Source organism: Gobius niger (genome assembly GCF_951799975.1).
Source record: "Gobius niger genome assembly, chromosome: 14".
In the NCBI taxonomy this organism is placed as follows: domain Eukaryota; kingdom Metazoa; phylum Chordata; class Actinopteri; order Gobiiformes; family Gobiidae; genus Gobius; species Gobius niger.
This window is the reverse complement of record NC_136865.1, coordinates 30,243,303-30,263,570: the sequence shown is the minus strand read 5'-3', so window position 1 is coordinate 30,263,570 and position 20,268 is coordinate 30,243,303. Positions and strand designations below refer to the sequence as shown.

The 20,268-nt window shown below is 41.2% G+C and overlaps 2 protein-coding genes across 2 annotated transcripts in view; one reads left to right on the top strand and one right to left on the bottom strand.

Moving 5' to 3' along the window:
- Window positions 1-15,831, bottom strand: part of psmb2 (proteasome 20S subunit beta 2) — a 221,323-nt gene extending 205,492 nt beyond the window's left edge. Inside the window, exons 1-3 of the mRNA XM_079571074.1 lie at window positions 15,632-15,831; window positions 15,076-15,198; window positions 14,628-14,698 (exon numbers count right to left, since the gene is read on the bottom strand). Of these exons, the coding sequence (XP_079427200.1) occupies window positions 14,628-14,698; window positions 15,076-15,198; window positions 15,632-15,722 (285 nt within the window). The 5' untranslated portion in view covers window positions 15,723-15,831. The remainder of the gene's footprint in view (window positions 1-14,627; window positions 14,699-15,075; window positions 15,199-15,631) is intronic.
- A 239-nt stretch (window positions 15,832-16,070) lies between these two features.
- On the top strand, window positions 16,071-18,903 carry cdca5 (cell division cycle associated 5). The gene is made up of 2 exons (XM_079571034.1): window positions 16,071-16,399; window positions 18,289-18,903. The coding sequence occupies exons 1-2, from the start codon at window positions 16,157-16,159 to the stop codon at window positions 18,883-18,885; spliced, it is 840 nt and encodes a 279-aa protein (XP_079427160.1). The 5' UTR covers window positions 16,071-16,156; the 3' UTR covers window positions 18,886-18,903.
- The last annotated feature ends 1,365 nt before the right edge of the window (window positions 18,904-20,268 follow it).

Here is a 20,268-nt window from a genome sequence, read left to right as displayed (position 1 = left end):
CATTCTCTCCTCTTTGCCATTGTCGTCACTTTTTATGTCCCTTATGTGTTTTTGTCACTTTTTTGCTGGATTTTTGTCATTTTTCTGCTGGATTTTTATCACTTTTTGGATGGATTTTTGTCTTTTTTTGGCTGGATTTTTATCACTTTTTGGATGGATTTTTATCACTTTTTGGATGGATTTTTGTCTTTTTTCTGCTGGATTTTTATCACTTTTTCTGCTGGATTTTTGTCTTTTTTCTGCTGGATTTTTGTCTATTTTTTGCTGGATTTTTGTCTATTTTTTGGCTGGATTTTTGTCATTTTTCAGCTGGATTTTTGTCTTTTTTCTGATAGATTTTTGTCATTTTTCAGCTGGATTTTTGTCTTTTTTCTGATAGATTTTTGTCATTTTTTTGTGGATTTTTGTCTTTTTTTTGTGTGGATTTTTCTCTTTTTTCAGCTGGATTTTTGTCTTTTTTTTGCTGGATTTTTGTCTTTTTCTGCTGGATTTTTGTCTTTTTCTGCTGGATTTTTGTCTTTTTTCTGCTGGATTTTTGTCTTTTTTCTGCTGGATTTTTGTCAATTTTTTTGCTGCTCTTTTGTCACCTTTTTGTTGAGTTTGTCATTTTTGTCGCTTTTTTTGGTCTCTTTTTAGCGCTTTTTTGAAAAAGCTTTTAGATTTGGAGAATTTGAAGAGCAGGAGAAAACATGTTCAGGATGGAGTTAAGAGGTTAAACTTAGTCTGGTTTTGGTCCTGATGAAGTCTTTCTTCAATCTTGACACAATTTGCTGAAAAACTAGTCATTGTGTTTGATCAGAAAGGAACGTGCAGTGTTTAAATGTAGTGAAATATTGTATCTCAAGTTACCTCAGCATCATTCGAAGTTAGTTTCTGCCGCTCCTGAAACTGCACTACAGAGTTATCAGCTTTTATTACAAGACTTAGCGGAGTCTTAACAAGAGTTGATGAGAACCTGTGGGACAGACCTGACCCGACTGACCCGATACCTGTAACTTCGCAGGTGTACGTTACGGCTCTCAGCAGCGGTGAAAAGTACCTCACCTCTGACTTGTTGTTAAGATATTTTTACCTCCTCGGGCGCGAAGCCTCCGCCGGTCTACAGGTGCGCGCTTCATTTCCATTTGTTTATCGCGCGGCGTCCACAGCGGGAGGCGGGGCGGGCGCTAACGAGACGACTTTCTCTCTGGATTGTTATTTCTGTGTTACATGTTACATCGTGGCGAGCGGCAGGTGCAGGGGGAGGGGGGCGTCTGGGGAGAGGGAGGCACAAACATTTGGGCTGGTTCTCACGTCAAAGCGGAGTCAGGGGGGAGGAGGGGAGGGGTGGGGGGGGGGGGGGGGGGGGGGGGGAGAGTCCCGGGGGTGGAAGGGGGAGAGGAACAATGGCCTTGGACCTGACGGAGGCAGGACACAGGGGTGGAGGTAAACGTGATGAAGGTGGAGGTAGATGATGCCGCACTCTGTAAATCTGCAGGTGATTTAACCTCTTAACTCCCGCCTGAACCGAGAGGACCGCTTTCCTCACGGCAGATTTTTTTTTTTTCATAATTTTTTTGTTGGGTTTTCAACTCATTTTTGTAACTTTGTCAGTTTTGTGTCATTTCTCACATTTTTGTCTTATTTTAAATGATTTTTTTGTCAATTTTTTGTCTCATGTCATTTTTGGTCAAATTTTTATCAAATTTTTGTCACATTTTGTCACATTTTGGTCATTTCTTTGGTCATTTTTTGTCAAATTTTTTGGTCATTTTTTAATCAAATTTGTGTCATTTTTGTCACATTTTTTGTCATTTTTTGTCCAATTTGTATCAATTTTTTGTCATTTAAAAAAAATAATTGTATCAATTTTTTTGTCACATTTTGGTCATTTCTTTGGTCATTTTTTGTCACATTTTTTGGTCATTTTTTAATCAAATTTGTGTCATTTTTTGTCACATTTTGTCATCTTTTGGTCAATTTTTTTAATCATTTTTTAGTCAAATTTTTGCCAATTTTTTTGTCATTTTTTTTTGTCACATTTGTATCAAATTTGTGTCACATTTTTTGTCATTTTTTTTTTGTCACATTTTTGTCAATTGTGACATTTTTGCCACTTTTTCATCCATTTTTCATCACTTTTTTGTCACATTTCCATAATTTTTTCGTCTCAGTTCTGTCGCTATTTTAACAGCTTTTTTCCAGAAGCTTTTGGACTGGGGTAAAGCCAAACTGGAGAAAATGTGCTCGGTTCAGGTGGGAGTTAAGGGTTAAAGACTCCGCCATGAGCTGCAGTCGCCAGAGCTTAACCCCTTAACCCCCACAAGAAAACAAACAAGAGACATAGTGACAAAAACAGGACAAGAATGTGACGAGAATGTGACAACAAAAAAGTGCCATGTCTTCCCATTGTATATAAAAACAAAACACATTGCCCTTAAGAGTTTACAGCCTTTCTATCATGCCATCTGACAAGTTGGACAAGTGCAGAGTCTTCACCGTCCATCACAGTTGTTAACGTTTTTGTAATACCGTGACTGATACATTTTATAATAGCTTGAACTCAAATGGCTCCAGACTAATTCAGGTGCTCAAACCACGTTAAGGTGGCGGCTCCAGGAGGGGCAAATGGCTCGTTTTATTTATGTAATTCCTTGATTGTTTTGTCTGCTGAAAAAGGGGGAGTGGCTGTTCTCAAAGTACTTGCGTTTTGTCAAGTATGAATCAGCATTAAAGAGGGGGTATTATGCTTTTTTCAGTCCCATAGCACCAGTCTATATCACACTACAATGATGAGCAAACCTTCTGTTGATCCGTAAATGCAGTAAATTAGAATAACTGCCTTGTATAAAATGTCTCTCTCAAAATGGCTGTAGTGAATGTCTTGAAATAGGCCTCTGTCTCTTTAAGAACCTCTGACCCTTTCAGACACGCCCCCTCCACACGCTGTCTGTGGCATCAGTGGGGAGGGGGTTCTGCTGAGGAGCAGTGGTTGGTTACTCGGCTGGTGACGAAAGCTCGGAGGCGTCTCCAGGAGGTGGGGGCGTTCCTAGGAGGACTCAGGCAAACCTATCCCTAAAATGGCCGCCATCAGAGTTTTTGCAGATTACTCAAAAATACGTGAATGTGCCAAGGCAACACTTCAGCCATGTTTTTAATGAGGGAATGACATAATAACATGATGGAAAGCTTGAAAAAGGTGATTTTGCATAATACGCCCCCTTTAAATGAAAAATGTGGCCCTCAAAATGCAGGAAATAGTGTTTAAGAGGGTCTAAACTTGCTATCGCATCCTGGTGAGAACCTGGTTAACCAAGTTTCATGGTGACAGTTTCTCTGTCCGAATAACTCCAAAGACTTTCTACATTTCTGCAAAAACCTGATGGATCAAATTCAGTAAAATGACCCCAACTCAAAAAAAAAACTAAGAGGAAACTACACAACACTTTCCACATTTTCCAACAAACTTGCTTGATTTTTGCTTTACGTCTGACTTGAATACTAAGTGGTCTCCAACTTTTTCCTCCCCGTTGTTTATCCGCAGCCGTGTCTTTAGGCTCCGACATAAATCCATAAAAACACACTCTCGTATTTAAATCCTCCCCTGCGGCGCTAATGCTATCGACCTTATTTACACCCACAATCTGGGCCGTTTCAAAGATCCGGACCGATCTCACCTGTCGATTCATCATTTTAATCTAGAAACGTCTCCAACAAAAGCGAGCGGTGGGCCGAGAACACACGCAGAGTGTTATTCGCAAAGAGGCACCTCCGGGTCAAGTTTGTCCGATGTTGAATTTCTGCAGCACGAGAAGAACAAGAGCCCGGGGTTATTTAGACACAAACTTATTATTTTCTTATTTTCCCGCTGAAGCTGCGATTCCTTGGGGTGCGATGTAGGACCCGCTTGTTTTTGTAGGAAGAGAAATGCAGAAGGAGCCGAGTCCCTGAAGTCCCGAAGCTGCCGGGACGCGGCGCATTGATTAAAATACATTTGTAACGCGACGCGGCCTCGGCTTCACGTGGCGTCCGCACCGCGTGACACGAGCGGGGCTGGGAATCGGCAGGCGATATCGGTGCGGTATCGGAAAAACGGGTTTAGGTGCTGCTGGTGTCAAATGGAAATAACAAACAAGAAATAAATGGGGAGGCACAATGAGGTCGGATTCTGCCAGACAAATACATCAGATTAAACTCTTACCACCCGCCAAAACCAAATGCATTCTCTCCTCAATGCCGCTGTCGACACTTTTTATTTCCCTTGTGTGTTTTTGTTAGTTTTTATTACTTTTTCTGACTTTTTTTGTTACTTTATTGATGCATTTTTGTCTTTTCTTGCAGGATTTTTGTATTTTTTTTGCTGGATTTTTGTCACTTTTTTTGCTGGATTTTTGTCACTTTTCTTGCTGGATTTTTGTCTTTTTCTTGCTGGATTTTTGTCTTTTTCTTGCTGGATTTTTGTCTTTTGTTCTGCTGGATTTTTGTCTTTTTTTGCTGGATCTTTGTCTATTTATTGCTGGATTTTTGTCAATTTTTTGCTGGATTTTTGTCTTTTTTTGCTGGATTTTTGTCTTTTTTTGCTGGATTTTTGTCTATTTATTGCTGGATTTTTGTCTTTTTTGGCTGGATTTTTGTCTTTTTTTGCTGGATTTTTGTCTATTTCTTGCTGGATATTTGTCCATTTTTTGCTGGATTTTTGTCCATTTTTTTGCTGGATTTTTGTCTATTTCTTGCTGGATTATTGTCCATTTAGTTTTTTTTTGCTGGATTTATTTTTGCTGTTTTTTTTATTACTTTTTTTGTTTTTTTGGATTTTTGTCACTTTTTTGTTGGATTTTTGTCTTTTTTTTTGCTGGATTTTTGTCTTTTTTCCTTGATCTCTGTCACTTTTCTGTCGAGTTTTTGTCATTTTTGTAGCTTTTTTTGGTCACTTTTTAACGCTTTTTTGTTGCGTTCACATCCTCATTTTCTTCTTGTTTTTTATCGCTGTTTTGAAGAAGCTTTTAGATTTGGAGAATTAGGAGAAAACATGTTCAGGTGGGAGTTAAGAGGTTAAGAGAACAGCTGCTACAACGTCTCCTGAACATGAAGGTGTAGGACCCTCCAGAGGCTGCAGTTGTGCATAAACCTTCTCTCCGGCCTCCCCTAAACTGTTCATTGAAGCTGAAACAGAAACGGCTGCAGTGGCTCAGAAATACATGAAGACTCATTTTCAAACAGTCTTGTTCACTGATGAGGCCGTGTGACCCTGGATGGTCAGATGGATGGAGTAGTGGATGGTTGGATGAACGGCCACAATGTCCCAACAAAGCTGTGACGTCAGTAAGGAGGGGGCGGAGTCATGTGTTGGGCCAGAATCATGGAGAGAGAGCTGGTCGGCCCCTTTAACACGCGCTGTCCCGAACAAAACATAAACAAAATGTCTGTTAGGTCTCAGTCTGTTGAACAGTTCAAGACTGAAACTAGTAGTTCAATGTATCTTGCTCTGTTAGCTGTAGTTTTTTATCTTTATCTCAATGCGTCTCTATATAGTGGAGGAATTCAAGTATCTCAGGGTCGTGTTCTCAGTGAGGGACGGATGGAGCGTGAGATCGACAGTCGGATCTGAGAGATCGAGCTGAGTCCATCTACGTTCCCACCCTCACCTATGGTCATGAGATCTGGGTAATGACCGAAAGGACCAGATCGCGGATACAAGCGGCCGAAATGAGCTTCCTTCTCAGGGTGGCTGAGGAGCTCAGTTACCCGGGAGGAGCTCGGAGTAGAGTCGCTGCGCCTTCACGTCGAAAGGAACAGCTGAGGAGGCTCGGGCATCTGTTTCGGAGCCTCCCGGTCCAGGCATGTCCGAGTGGGACAAGGCCCAGGACACGCTGGTGGGACTATGTCTCCGAGCTGGCCTGGTGTGGCCTCGGGGTCAGAACATCTGGAGGAGGTGTATGAGGATCGGGAAGTTTGGGCATCTCTGCTGAGACTGCTGCCCCCGCGACCCGGCCCCGGATAAAGAGGAAGAAACTGGACGGATGGCGTCTCTATACAAATTAACTTGAATTGAATGTGTCCAAAGTTTATGAACCAGATGACCTTTATTGAAGTGTGAAGATTGAAAACAACGCGCTGGAGTGCAGAATGAAAAGGCCTTCAAACACAAGTATTGAAAGCAGTGGTTTCACTCACAATCCGTCATGAGCCATTTTTATCCATGAAGTAATCTCTCAAAAGCGTTTTTTTTTTTTTTTTTTTAAATAAATGTATATGTATATATATTATTTATGTTAGTAAAAATGTGAGATTGCAGGATAAATGGAGCTAAACTAAACCTGATCTGAACAGTCTTGGTACATTTTGCAACAGAAATGTGTATAAACTCGTGCGTAAAAGTCTCAGAGGAAACGACTTTCAGAGCGTCACCTGCTCATCAATATCAAGGCTCAGATTACGCTCATACAAATGTAAAGTGGAGCTTATTATTTGCCTTTTTTCCATTTTAACAGAATGTAAGAGACGGTGGGTGAACGGGACATGTTTACCAGTTCCATCACTGCACGACGCGCCTCCCGCTACCACACGGGGAGGGAGAGAGAGAGAAATAGGTGAGCTCATCCTGAGACGTACGTGAGAAGAGTAGCTTCATATGGGAAGGATATTATTAGCCTTTAACCGCGTTTGCCTCGTGGTTTTCTTCCCCGTGTTGTTGTCAGGAAAGTTAGCTAGCAAGGCAGTGATACAACTTGTAAGAGCTCATCCAAGACAAGACGCGGTGTGAAACTTTAGAGAGAGAGATAGACCCACGTGCTATGAAAAACAGCAGAACTGAGTTTTTATTTTCGTTACGGCTTGATTTTCAATCCTTCAAAATGACGGACGGCCTTTGAAATTTTCCGTCAAAGTAAAAAATATTCCTTAAATGACGGAGAATTTTCGGTTAATGCAACCTCTGATTGAAAGTATTGTGATACTTCATAAAGTATCGGCAGCAAAAAGTGACGTCCCAGCCCTAATACTTGTACCACTATTTCAACTCCAAACTTTTCAACCTGCAATATGTGGCTTATATTATGTACATTTAGCAAAAACTATATCACACTGCTTCGTACTCTTTATGAGTGGGGAAACAGTCGCCATCGTCTCCTCAAATTGCAAAATCCAACTCTGTAATCCTGCAAAACCTCCCCCAGTTCATTCAGCGCTTCTTTCAACAAAACTTGTTCTAACGGCGTGGACGGAAAAAGCCTCTGACTCAAACTCCTCGTCTCCTTCACCCCCAGATTCGCGCGCACGGCGGACATTTCGTATTCTCCGTGTTCCGGGGCCAAACGCTGCAGAAATGTGATTATGAAAAGCTCATTTGCAAACGTCCGTGTGCGCGGAGGCCGACGACGCAGGGAAATCGTAGCTGGGAGGAAAGATGCTCGCGCTACGTCCCGCGGATCCTCCAGAGATCCGCGCCGATTCGTGAACGATGTGCGAGCGGATTCATGACTCTGGGGCGAGAGGAGGAATACGATGCTGCGGCGGCTCCGGGCGAAAGGCATGAATTATTATGATGTTACCCGCCGACATGAGCGGCCTTGAAATGAAGCTATAGGTCTGAGCGTGTTTACAGCAAACAGACAAACGGCAGCGGAATCACACGGGGAGAGTGGGTTTAAGGTTGAAATTAACAGCCTCGTTTCAGTTTTAATTCACTGTTTTACGGTAAATAACTTCAACATCGCCTCGTCTTTCCCATGCTTACCCATTCACGAATACTTCAAACTTTACAGGCTTGAATTTAACAAGATTCTGAAGGTTGGAGGATCTCCTTTGAGCAGATACATCAACTGAATGAAACCATGAATCTAAACCTATTCATCCTTTGTTAGGACGCGGCTGGACTATTGTAATGCTCTGCACATCAGCCAGTCCTCGCAAATGGCCGCCGGCTGCTCTGCTTTGCGACAACGACTCTAGAGGCCGCCGTTGCTGTAGTACCTCCATATCGCCACTAGTCTCCCATTGGACTTAGAAACAACAACGTTAAAAACAGCTTTAAAGCCTGGACCCTAATGGAAGTGGTCATTGTGGTAAACGGAGAGGAGTGAGGAGGAGCTTACTGTAAATTCTCTAATATTGGCTTGTATTCCATTAGAGGCCGGGTCTCTGACAGAGGCCGGGTTCGCAGCTGGCGGAGGCAAATTAAAGCCGGTCTCTAAAACAGGCCGGGGCTTTTATTAGAAACTATAGCGGTAGAAATATTCCCCATGTTAGGAATTTGTCTCATACTCGTGTAAATGAAAACTCACGTGCAGGAAGTAACAAACTGAACCCGGGCCGAGGGGGACGCTGTGGAGGAGCTGATCCGAGCGCAACTTTGACACAGATTTAGCCACTTTTCAAACCTCCTGTGACGATATTTGGAAACAGGACAAACAACAAATGTTTGTGACCCTCCAGGGTTTTAATAAAGTCACCATCGCGTCTTCAAAGCACGTCCAGCTGCTCCGTGTGCAGGTCAGTCCCACGACTCAAAATAACTCCTCCCATCAGCGCGAGCGTCTCGTCTTCTCTCGGGTCAGTCTCATGATCGATCACAAACACAAACGCTCCGTCTAAACTCGCCTTTTACACAAGATAACAACAAATAATCCGGTCCGCGGTAAAAACGAAACAGAAACCTGCAGTGACATTGATGTCAAAGCTCCGCTAACAGCAACGAAACACTTCCTGTTGTCCCGACAAAATAAAAGGCGTCAATGTTCCAGCCGCTGGGAGAGGGTTTGAAATGTTCAGTAATAAATGAACCTAATATTTTAGGTGCAAATGGACACAAATCTCGTTTTTCTTCATTTTCCTGGTCGTCCGTTTTGCTCAAATAGAAATAAAGGCCTGTCTCTAATTGTGGCCTGGTTCCAATAAAGGCCTGGTCCCAGATGTCCTTGAGTAAATAAAGGCCCCGGCCTGTATTAGAGCATTTACGGTATACACGGTCTCTGGTCCTCGCTCACACACCCGCAGCGTCAGGCATGATCACATTAAACCCGTTCTGTCTTCCCTTCACTTGCTTCCTGTCCAACACAGAACTGAACTGATTCTTACATTTGTGTTTAAATGTCTCGGCACGTTCGTTTCGATCGGCGGATCACGCGCTGCTTGTGGTTCCTCTGTGCCGACTCCGATACTGTATTTAAATCACACCTTAAGACATGCATGTTCTCTTTGGCATTTACCTGGTTTGGAAATTGACAAAGACTGTTCAAAACTGTCCTCTTATGCCACTGAATATTTGTATTTGTGATTGTATTATTGCCTTTTTTGTACGGCACTTTGTTTTAATAAGTGCTTTTGGTCACTAATCTACAACTAAAGTTCCAAACTGATCTCTACATTTACATATCTTCCCCTGCAGCGTCTGGCCTTAAGAACAGCCGAGTGTAACTGAACCCAAATGTAACAGTGGTGGTTTTTAATTGGCCCTGGCCCCGCCCCCCTCGACACCTCCGACTCGAACATATGTCTTTAGCGCGGAATAGAAGCGTCTCTGTGGTAAACGTGCGGTTTGCAGCTTGTGTCGGGATTACACTCTCAGCCCGACGCCTTTTCACTAATGTGTTCAGAGCGGAGCAGCGGCCGCCTGTCACAACAGCAGAAGGAGCAAAATAATTATGAAAAACAATTAGTGCTGCTCCAAACGGGATCGCAGCCAAAAAAAAAAAAAAAACGAGACGCAGGGAGCCGTCCCGGAGGAGGAGCCGTCCCGGGACGACACGGCGGCTCCACACGGGGTCCACTGACGGGAGGAAGAGAACTGGAGAACTGAATTAGAGCCAAAAAATAACATCTTAACATGTCCGTAGACTTTCCACAAAGCGATATTTTCCAAACAGAATGAGAAATAATCAAAAATGTGCTGCAAACGTCTTCATCGCTATGTCGTTTATAAAGATAATTGTTCTGAACAGACGACAAAAGGGCAGAAGAAGAAAAAAATCCCCAACTTTTCCATTTTTCATCCTGACCTTTTTCCCCTCAATTTTTCCCAAACTTTTCCACTCCACTCCGGATTTATTCTCTCAATTTATCTTCACTTTTCCCACAATTTGTTTCCCCAACTTTTCCAACTCCAGTTTTCTTCATTTTCTCTCCAACTTTTTTCGTCTCAATTCTCTTTGGGGTAAAACTTGGAAAAGTTTTACCCCAACTTTTCCAAAATCTTTCTTCTTTTCCCCCATTTTCGTCTCAAGCCTCTACATTAAAGGGACTTTACGGAGTTTAAACTGATAAAATAAAGTATTTTCCTCCCCCTACATGTTCCAGCCATGGCCGACGGTGTAGAATCAGCTCAGACACTGCACTGTCGCTCAAAAAGTTATCCGCTTAGAAAATCCACATTGTTTAATTTTGTGTTATTATATCATGTAACACTTCACGTAACCATATTTAAATAGGGAAAACGTGGAAGAGCTTGGTAGCTTCTGTCTTCACCTGGTTTGGAGCTATAGAGGAGGAGAGGCTAAATGCTAACGGCGTCTGTGTTTATGTGACTGAGGACACGCGTGAAGACCAGCCAGGTACATATGAACTCGTTTAAGCTCAGGTAAAAACATATCTCAGTAGGGCTGCTCGATTATAGAAAAAATAATCACGATTATTTGTTCCCTTAAAAAAAAATTCTTTATTTTATTTATTAATTTGTATTATTATTTTAAAAAAACAACTATGGACTACATTTTCTTTGGACAATAAAAACATTTCTTTTTAATAAAAAATATGTTCCCCCTGCTGGCCAGCCCTCACACCTGTCAAACAGAGCTGCGCGGCCTGATGACATCATCACTCAGCGCTAATGTTTTTATGTCAAACCAAAGCCTGAGCCTTTAGCTCGTGAAATGCGAAGGGAACAGAAACAATCATCACAGCTGCATGAAATAATAAGAGTTTGTTTGAGCGCCGTTGATCTGCTCCTGAAGAAGAGTTTTAGACTTTTCTACTAAACAAAACCAGGGCCTGAACAAAGGATGTCGAGGCTTCTAAAACAGCGGTTCTCCTTTCAGCACAAGGTGAGCTCTTAACAGTGGCTTTTTCTCAAGAGTTAGGTATAAAAAATATTAGTACGATATTATTTACAGTTCTGTCACGCTGCGCTGGTGTTTCAGCTGATCAGACGCATCACACAAACCGCACAGGACGGACTTTTTGTGCTTTGGATGGACGAGCGGGAGGGCATCCATAATAATCGCTTGTTCTCGATCGTCTAGTGTAATAAACGAAATCGTAATCGAATTTCGATTAATTGCACAGCCCTAGATCTCAGTATGGGAAAACTGTGGCCTGTTGCTTTAATATAAAACCTGCAGTTACGCCTAAGACCTGAGGTGGCAGTAGTGAGCATAAAACTCAGTTTAAAAAATCAGTTTGTCATTCAAAAAGATAATTGTTCTGAATACACGAAAGTGCAGAAAAAGGCTACACGTCGAGTATATTTGATCTTTATATTTTGGCAGCGGTTTTTCACATTGGAGATAAACCTGATATTGTAAATTTGCATTTCCTCCAAACGGCAATTTCTATATGATCTTGTAGACGATATATTGTGATGTGAACTGACGGATTCTATTGGGGTAGACAATGGAAAAAATGTGAGAAAAGAGGTGGAGAAATGGGTAACAATTGGGGGTGAAAATAGGGGAAAACATCAACAAAGCGTGTCAGAAAGCTTTGAATTAGATTGCCATTTAAACTTGGGAAAGACTGTTTTATTATGATTTTGTAGAACACTGTAATAAAGAAGATGCCGTTCTGTTTTATACCGACGCCTGGGACCTGAGCCTGAAAACAGCGGTGTCTGGTACTGGATGAAGCCTCAGAGGTGACTCTCTCTGGAGCGGAGCAGCAGGTGTTCTGCGTCTCAGAGGAACAGGGACCTTCACATCCACAACAACCCAGAACAAATGTGCCGAGATCTGTCAAAACTCGTGTGAGCGATCGATGACGTTTTCACAGACGCACGACCTCAGAGTCACCGGAGACCGACCTCCCGCAGGAGAGCACAGTGACGCGATTAACAGGAGTCTGTGAATGCACCGGGGAGGGCGGTCTGGCCAAACACAATTAGATACAGCTTTATTATTAACCTCTTACCACCCGCCAAAACCAAATGCATTCTCTCCTCTTTGCCATAGTCGTCACTTTTTAATTCCCTTATGTGTTTTTGTCACTTTTTTATTACTTTTTTGCTGTTCTTTTGTCACTTTTTTTGCTGGATTTTTGTCATTTTTTGCTGGATTTTTGTCATTTTTTTGCTGGATTTTTGACCTTTTTTGCTGGATTTTTGTCTTTTTTTTTTGCTGGATTTTTTGTCATTTTTTACTGGATTTTTTGTCATTTTTTTGCTGGATTTTTGTCATTTTTTTGCTGGATTTTTGTCATTTTTTTACTGGATTTTTGTCTTTTTTTCTGCTGGATTTTTTGTCATTTTTTCTGCTGGATTTTTTGTCATTTTTTTGCTGGATTTTTGTCATTTTTTTGGCTGGATTTTTGTCATTTTTTTACTGGATTTTTGTCATTTTTTCTGCTGGATTTTTGTCATTTTTTGCTGGATTTTTGTCATTTTTCTGCTGGATTTTTTGTCATTTTTTTGCTGGATTTTTGTCATTTTTTTGCTGGATTTTTGTCATTTTTTTACTGGATTTTTGTCATTTTTTCTGCTGGATTTTTGTCATTTTTTGCTGGATTTTTGTCATTTTTCTGCTGGATTTTTGTCATTTTTTTGCTGGATTTTTGTCATTTTTTTGCTGGATTTTTGTCATTTTTTTACTGGATTTTTGTCATTTTTTTTGCTGGACTTTTGTCATTTTTTGCTGCTCTTTTGTCACCTTTTTGTTGAGTTTTTGTCATTTGTCGCTTTTTTGGTCCCTTTTAAGCGCTTTTTTTGTTGTGTTTACATCCTCATTTTCTTTTTTTTCTTTTTCATCACTGTTTGAAGAAGCTTTTAGATTTGGAGAACTTGGAGGACAGGAGAAAACATGTTCAGGTGGGAGTTAAGAGGTCAATAAATACTAACCATGTGAGGAAGATGCAGTGACTTTTCCACATTGTTTCCACTTTCCCTCATCTAATTTTGTGCAGTTTTCACCCTATTCTTTTTCCATTTCCTGCCCAATTTTTCCCAAAAAAGTATAATTTTTTCCCCAACCCGATTTTTTTGCCTCTATTATCCCACTTTTACAAACCAAGCACCCTGTTGCGAGGGCAGGGCGATATGGCCCAAATTCTACATCACGATATGAAAAAGAGAAATATCACGATAACGAAATATTTGACGATATAATTGACAATGGACAAATTATTTCAAAATCCCAGCCTTACGCTTTATGAAGATTAATTCAGTGATATTTTATTCATTGTTGTTTTAATGGCATACTAACTTCCTCGCAAATATGAGCTACTCAAACAGTTTTCATCCTTCTTTTCATTTGACTTTTTAGGCACCTGTCCCCGTGTTCTACAGTCTGTGTTTATGCTGCTCAGATGGAGCTGAGCGAAACATAAATTATATCGAGTCCACAATGAAATGAAAAATGATATCGCGATAACGAAATGCGCCCACCCCTACCTGTCTCTGTCATTAGTCTGAGGCCCTGGGTTTTATTGTCATTGTCAATTCAAGAACTAGGATCACTAATTTGTTGGAAAGGTGCAAGATGAAGTGTACAGTATATGAAAAATAATGATACAATTACAGGGACAGGTGATGCTTATTTTTTTCTTATTAACTATTGGAGCAGGAGTGTCCAAGCCTTTTTCATGAAGTGCTGCATTTTAAAGTTTGTGCGGCATTGAGGGCCATAAGTTAAGTTAGTTTATTTTATTTCGAACAATAAAAAAACAATAAAAATACATGTAATGCTCACCACTACAAGCAATTGTTCAAAAAGGAGTGGGTTGAAGAATGACCTTATTAGGTGCAAAAGAAGCTGAAATCGTTCTTCTTTTACAACAACCTTCACAATTGTTTTACAAAATATGAATGTCTTTCCACAATATACACATCACGGCCACAGACATCCAGCGACAATAATGTTACCGATTGTTTAAATTGTTGTTTAAATTATAATTAATTTCCAGTTCTATAGTTTGTGAAGACCATGTTTTTATACATAGATTTAAACTGTGGTACATTGTTTGAGTGACACATTGAAGCTATTCCATAGGTTTACACCACAAACAGCAAGGCATAATAAACATTAAACCATGAGGAAACATGTACTTTAAGTATTTAGGTGCTAAATGAAGTGTGACCGAAAGGGGTTTAGGCTGAAGTCAAGACTAATACAGCTTAAAACACTTTTATAACTGTGGTACTATGTCCTAAGATGACACATTTTACAGTTTCTCTAATACCAACGATGATAACACGTAAGCAAAATCAAGCACATTTAGACTTGGAAGCTTAATGCAGCTCTGGTGAAGCTAGAGGGCCGCACTTTGGACACGACTTTATTAGAACATTATTAAATATAAAAAGGTCTCTCGAGGGCTAAAACAATTTCTATAAAATGAGACTTTTTTCCTTTGACTTACTACTTACTTGATGCCTATTGAAGTTTTTAAACCATCAAATGTTTGTAAACTAAAAAGGAATATAACACGCAAAGAGTAACAAATCTCACCCTGCTCCGAAGATAGTCTGCGAGGTTCTTTCTTGTGAAGTTGGCTGCGGCGGATGGACTGAGTTCATAACCTACAAAAACACACAGTACATTAACCATTTGCCTTCTACAACCCGACATGACCAATGATGTCCACCATTTAAATACTGCACAGGAAAAAAGGGATGAAAACCTTAATTTGCGCCTCTATAGCAGTAAATGGGAAATATATGAACTTAGAAACTAATCCAAGCACGGAGACGACTTTCCTACTTTAGAATAAATCTATTAAATTATTTGGTATGAGACAATATAACAGCGGTAAATGTCAAGTTTACAATAACAGCACTGCACCTTTGAACCTTTGCTCATCTTCTTTCCACAACAGAAGATGTACATCCTTGTTGTGTACAAATACATGAGATTCTGAAATATGTGACAGGAAGCACATTCAGTAAGTTGTCCTTACCATTCCTCATTTTGTAGAGCTGGACATTTTTTTGGATGTACTCCGCGAACTGCACCGTGTCTCCCGCCTCTCCCACGCACAGCAGCAGGATCTTCTCGCTCAGTTTGAACATTTTGTCATAATCTGGGAAACATTACACGCAAACATTATGAACCAGAAATGACGATTACTTTCACTTTCGCCTCCTAGCTGACGATCTATAAACCTGCACTAATTTAAACGCATTTCTGGAGCACATGTCGTGAACGTGAACTGAAATGATCAAAAAGTAGTCAATAAATACAAACTATCTTCAAAATAGCAGCAATAAATATCAATGTTTCGACCACAAACAGTCACGGTTAGCACAGCTAGCTCATTCGGGGTTGGATTACGGAGCAGTTTTAACAATTAAACTATTCGTGGCCATGTGAATCACGTTCTCCAATAGAATATTCCGTTAGACACGCAAACAATTACACAATATCCACAATAACAGCATAAAACGTGGGGTTTGTTTTGATTTTTTTCCACAAACCGGGTTAGTGCTAATGCTAAGCTAACGCGTTGTCATTACCGTGTTTCATCTGAATTATGCTGCTGGCTGCCACGTTATCAGCCGCGACGAGCACAAAGTCGGGTCCCTGGATTCCGATTAGATACTCCATGTTATTTAACTGGTGTAAAACAAAGAAATTATCCTTAAAAGTGTGAGTTTGACAGGCGTTTGTTGGTTCCGAATGAGATTACACAGCAAAAGTTGGATGGATCTGTCGCGGGGTGTTTGCGTCACAGGGGAAACGACGTTGGCGCCCGCCCCCTTCACGTTTTTAAACTATTATTCTTTATTTTTATTATGAATTATTGATTATCCACGTTTGTTTTTTTATTATAAATATGTATAGTTCAGTTACATCAAATAAAAAAATAATAAAAAAAGATACGACGGTGACGTAGTTTCCACGCGACTCGGGCGGGCGATTTGATTTCAGCGCTGTCGGGGTTGGAGTTTAGCGCTGCTTCTGCTACGTTTTTAACAAGTTTCGTGCTCTTTTCGGCTCAGATCTTGGGCAGATTACGCGAAGGAATTTCTCAAGAAACAATGGCGGAAACGGAGAGTGAAACCCAGCCGCTGAGGAGACGGTCTGCGCGGTTAAGTCCTTTGCAGACGAACCAAACAAACGCTCCGAAAATGGCGCCTGTTGCTGCCTCTGCTTTGGTGAAACGCTCCATCACAGTGAGAAAAATAGCTCCGAGGAAAACGACTCTAGCTCCGTCACAGCACAACAAGGAAAACACGCCGAAAAGAGCAGTTTCAGAGGGAATCCAGGAGAAAAAACAAAAGGTAAAGGCGATTATTGTGCTTCTGTATGTGATTAGAAGCTGCGAGGTAAACAATGAATGACCAATGAGAAAAATAGTGTGCGAATGAGATAACATACAAATCTCCTTATCATGTTTTATTTTGCATTGTTTTTTAATAATGATAATAATAATAATGCAATCTGAACCTAAAGACTCTGATCATAGTAGAAATACTAGACACCAGGGCTCGATCATTTTTCTACTTATCTCAGTCTAATATTTATCTAGATTCCAGAGCTGTTATAGTCATGAATACATTGCATACATTCCTATTTATTTGAGTAAAACTGCAAGTTTTATCATGTATTTGAGCAGGGAAAGCATAGTCTCCCCCAAGGCTTTAAACCACAGTATCTACAAAGTATAATATTGACATCAGTATCTTTGACGTCTCATACTTTACCTTTTTCAGTACCTCGTCCTGGAGATGATTTTAATATTTTACGCAGTTATGCAACCAATTAGTAATAACACTTAGTCTGTGAGTGTGTGAATGAACAATTACAATGTGCATTTCCCTAACCCTAACTAACTAACTGTGTTATTAAAGGAACAGGCCACCGTTTTTACATACTGAGATATGTTCTTACCTGAGCTTAGACGAGTTCATGTGTACCTGTCTGGTCTTCACGCGTGTCCTCAGTCACGTAAACACAGCATAGACGGCGTTAGCATTTAGCCTCTCCTCTATAGCTTCTAAGTGGATAAAAAGGAGGAACTATATTGTAAGGCGTAATAATACCAGGAGTTCGGCGTCCGCACAGTAAAGTGAAGATATTACTGCGCGGATGTCGAAGTACTCCTGGTGTTGTTACTAGGCTAAATGCTAACGGCGTCTGTGCTGTGTTTGCGTGACTGAGGACAGGCGTGAAACCCAGACAGGCACACATGAACTCGTCTAAGCTCAGGTAAGAACATATGTCAGTATGTGAAAACGGTAGCCTGTTCCTTTAAGTCGTATAAAAGGTCTCCTAATACTTTCAAACAAGTCCTTTTTTCCTCTTAGCAAGTATGTAATGCGTTCCAATGGAAGTGTAGCATCTGTTTACCCCACTGTCCAATACTTGGTCTTCTTTTGTCTATTTCAGCTTGTAATAAACAAATGTCAATAATAATAATATCCTTCACTGTTTTTGCAACTGAAAATGTCCTTATTTCTCCACATTCCCAAATACAACAGAACAGATGAGCTCTGGCTTTAAGCTCTGTATTCATCTGCTGCAAACCTGCCCTGTCTACGGCATCGTCCCTCAAAAATCAATAAATAGATAAAATAGACAACAAACAAAGCCATTTATTGCAGAAGTTGAGTGTGTAGTATTAAAGAGGGGGTATTATGCTTTTTTCAGTCACATAGCACCAGTCTATATCACACTACAATGATGACCAAACCTTCTGCTGGTCTGTAAATGCAGTAAGTTAGAATAACTGCCTTGTATAAAACTGCTCTCTCAAAATGGCTGTAGTGAATGTCTTGAAATAGGCCTCTGTCTCTTTAAGAACCTCTGAGCCTTTCCGACACGCCCCCTCCACACGCTGTCTGTGGCATCAGTGGGGAGGGGGTTCTGCTGAGGAGCAGTGGTTGGTTACTCGGCTGGTGACGAAAGCTCGGAGGCGTCTCCAGGAGGTGGGGGCGTTCCTAGGAGGACTCAGGCAAACCTGTCCCTAAAATGGCTGCCATCAGAGTTTTTACAGATTACTCCAAAATACGTGAATGTGCCAAGGCAACACTTCAGGCATGTTTTTAATGAGGGAATGACATCATAACATGATGTAAAGCTTGAAAAAGTCAATTTTGCATAATACCCCCCCCCCCCCTTTAAATCACTTTCTCTAATATTTTTGCTTCTTTTTCCTCTTTCTTTAAAGCTAACCACGCCAGAAAATGTCCCTTCACGAAGCAGCTCCTCGGGGAAGAGGCTTAAGAAGTCTGCCATTCCGTCGCCCATCCTCCCGTCTCCTCCTCTCACCGCCAAGAATCCGAAAGCTCAAACGCCCAGAGTCCAGACTCGAAGCCAAAGCCCGAGAGTCCAGTCTGAAAACCAGGACCGGAGCCACGATCCGGCGCCCGCGGTCGACCCGGAGGACGCGGCCTGGTCCCACAAAGTCCGCCGCTCCTACAGCCGCCTCAGCGACAAATCCTTCCCCAGCCCCGACTCCTCGCGCCTCTCGCTCTTCGGGTTCGAGAAGCTCCAGACGCCGGAGGTGATGCGGAAAAGCAGCCGGTCGGTTCTGGAAGCTTCCGGGTCTTTCTCCTCGGCCCTGGCCTCGTTCACGTCGCTGCTGGAGTCCGAGGACTGCGCGCCCGCCCCGGATCTACACATCCCCGGAGTGGCCTTGGTCAAGGAGAAGAGGAGGAGGAGGAGGAAGGTCCAGCAGATCGACAGCAGCGAAGTGGACGCGCTGGCGGCGAAGATGAACGCGGAGTTTGAGGAGGCGGAGGACTTCGAGCTGCTGGTGGAGTGAAGAAACCGGACTGGGATTCGGACTCGGACGTTCACCACAACACGACGACACAAACATGATGAGCTGTTAGAGACTGTTTACCCTGTTACTATGTCAAAAACAGACCCGGAGCTGTTTTTAAAGCCTCTCGCGCAGCTTTGAGTGATCTTTGAATCTTCCAGCAGCTGTTCTTAAAGGGAGACAGAACTCATTTTTTTCAATTTTCTGGTTTAAGCTTTCACCTGGAAACGAAAAAACACCTAATCTTCACAAATAAATGTTTAAAGGGCCCAGATTGGCCATTTTATGCTCACTACTGCCACCTCAGGTCTTAAACGTAACTGCAGCTTCTATATTAAAGGGATATTTCAGGATTTTGACATAGGTCCTCATTTCCTAGTTATCCAGAGTGTTGCTGATTTCTGGAGATATTTTTTTTTTGTTATTCATGTAGTTCTTATGTTTGAAGAGTTTCGTGGCGCTAGGCTAGTGCAAGGCTAGTCGATTCCTATGGTATCAGCTAGCCTGCATTAACCCCTTAACTCCCACCTGAACAGAGCACATTTTCTCCAGTTTGGCTTTACCCCAATCCAAAAGCTTCTGGAAAAAGCTGTGAAAATAGCGACAAAACTGAGACGAAAACAATGATGGAAATGTGACAAAAAAGTGAGAAAACATTGACAAAAAATTGACCAAAAATGTGATAAAAAAATGACCTTGCATCACATGAATGATCACATTTTGAGGGACTATTTTCTAGCAGATCATTCCGCCGCTGCGTAGCTTATACCAGTGGTTCTCAACCGGGGGGTCGCCAGATGATTTACATAAAATATACATAATTTCATTAGCATATAATTAGGGCTGCAACTAACGATTATTTTGGTAATCGATTAATCTACCGATTATTTTTACGATTAATCGATTAATCACTTGGCTGTGAAAGGTGCATGGAAATTGTATTTTTTCCATTTTTTTATCACATAAAGCTAAAGTGACGCCGCTTGAGGACATGTTGATGGAATAAACTTAAAGTAAACGTTTGTACAAGGCTATTTGTGCTAATTCTGCTTCTGATTGGACGAGACAAAGACAGATATTAATGAAATTTATAATGTACAAAACACTACAGACCCTAACTTAAAAAAAAAAGAGTAGGTTTTCATCCAAAATACATAATTTTCATGTCTTTTTTGCTCTACTTTAGTCTGTGTTCACTAGAAAACGATTAATCGATTACTGAAATAGTTGACAACTATTATAGTAATCGATTAGTTGTCGATTAATCGATTAGTTGTTTCAGCCCTACATATAATCTAATGTTTTATTGTAGCGTGTGTTTGCAATTTTACCAGAGTGCCATTATTTGATCGTAGTTTGATGAATTTTATTTCAGCCATTTGT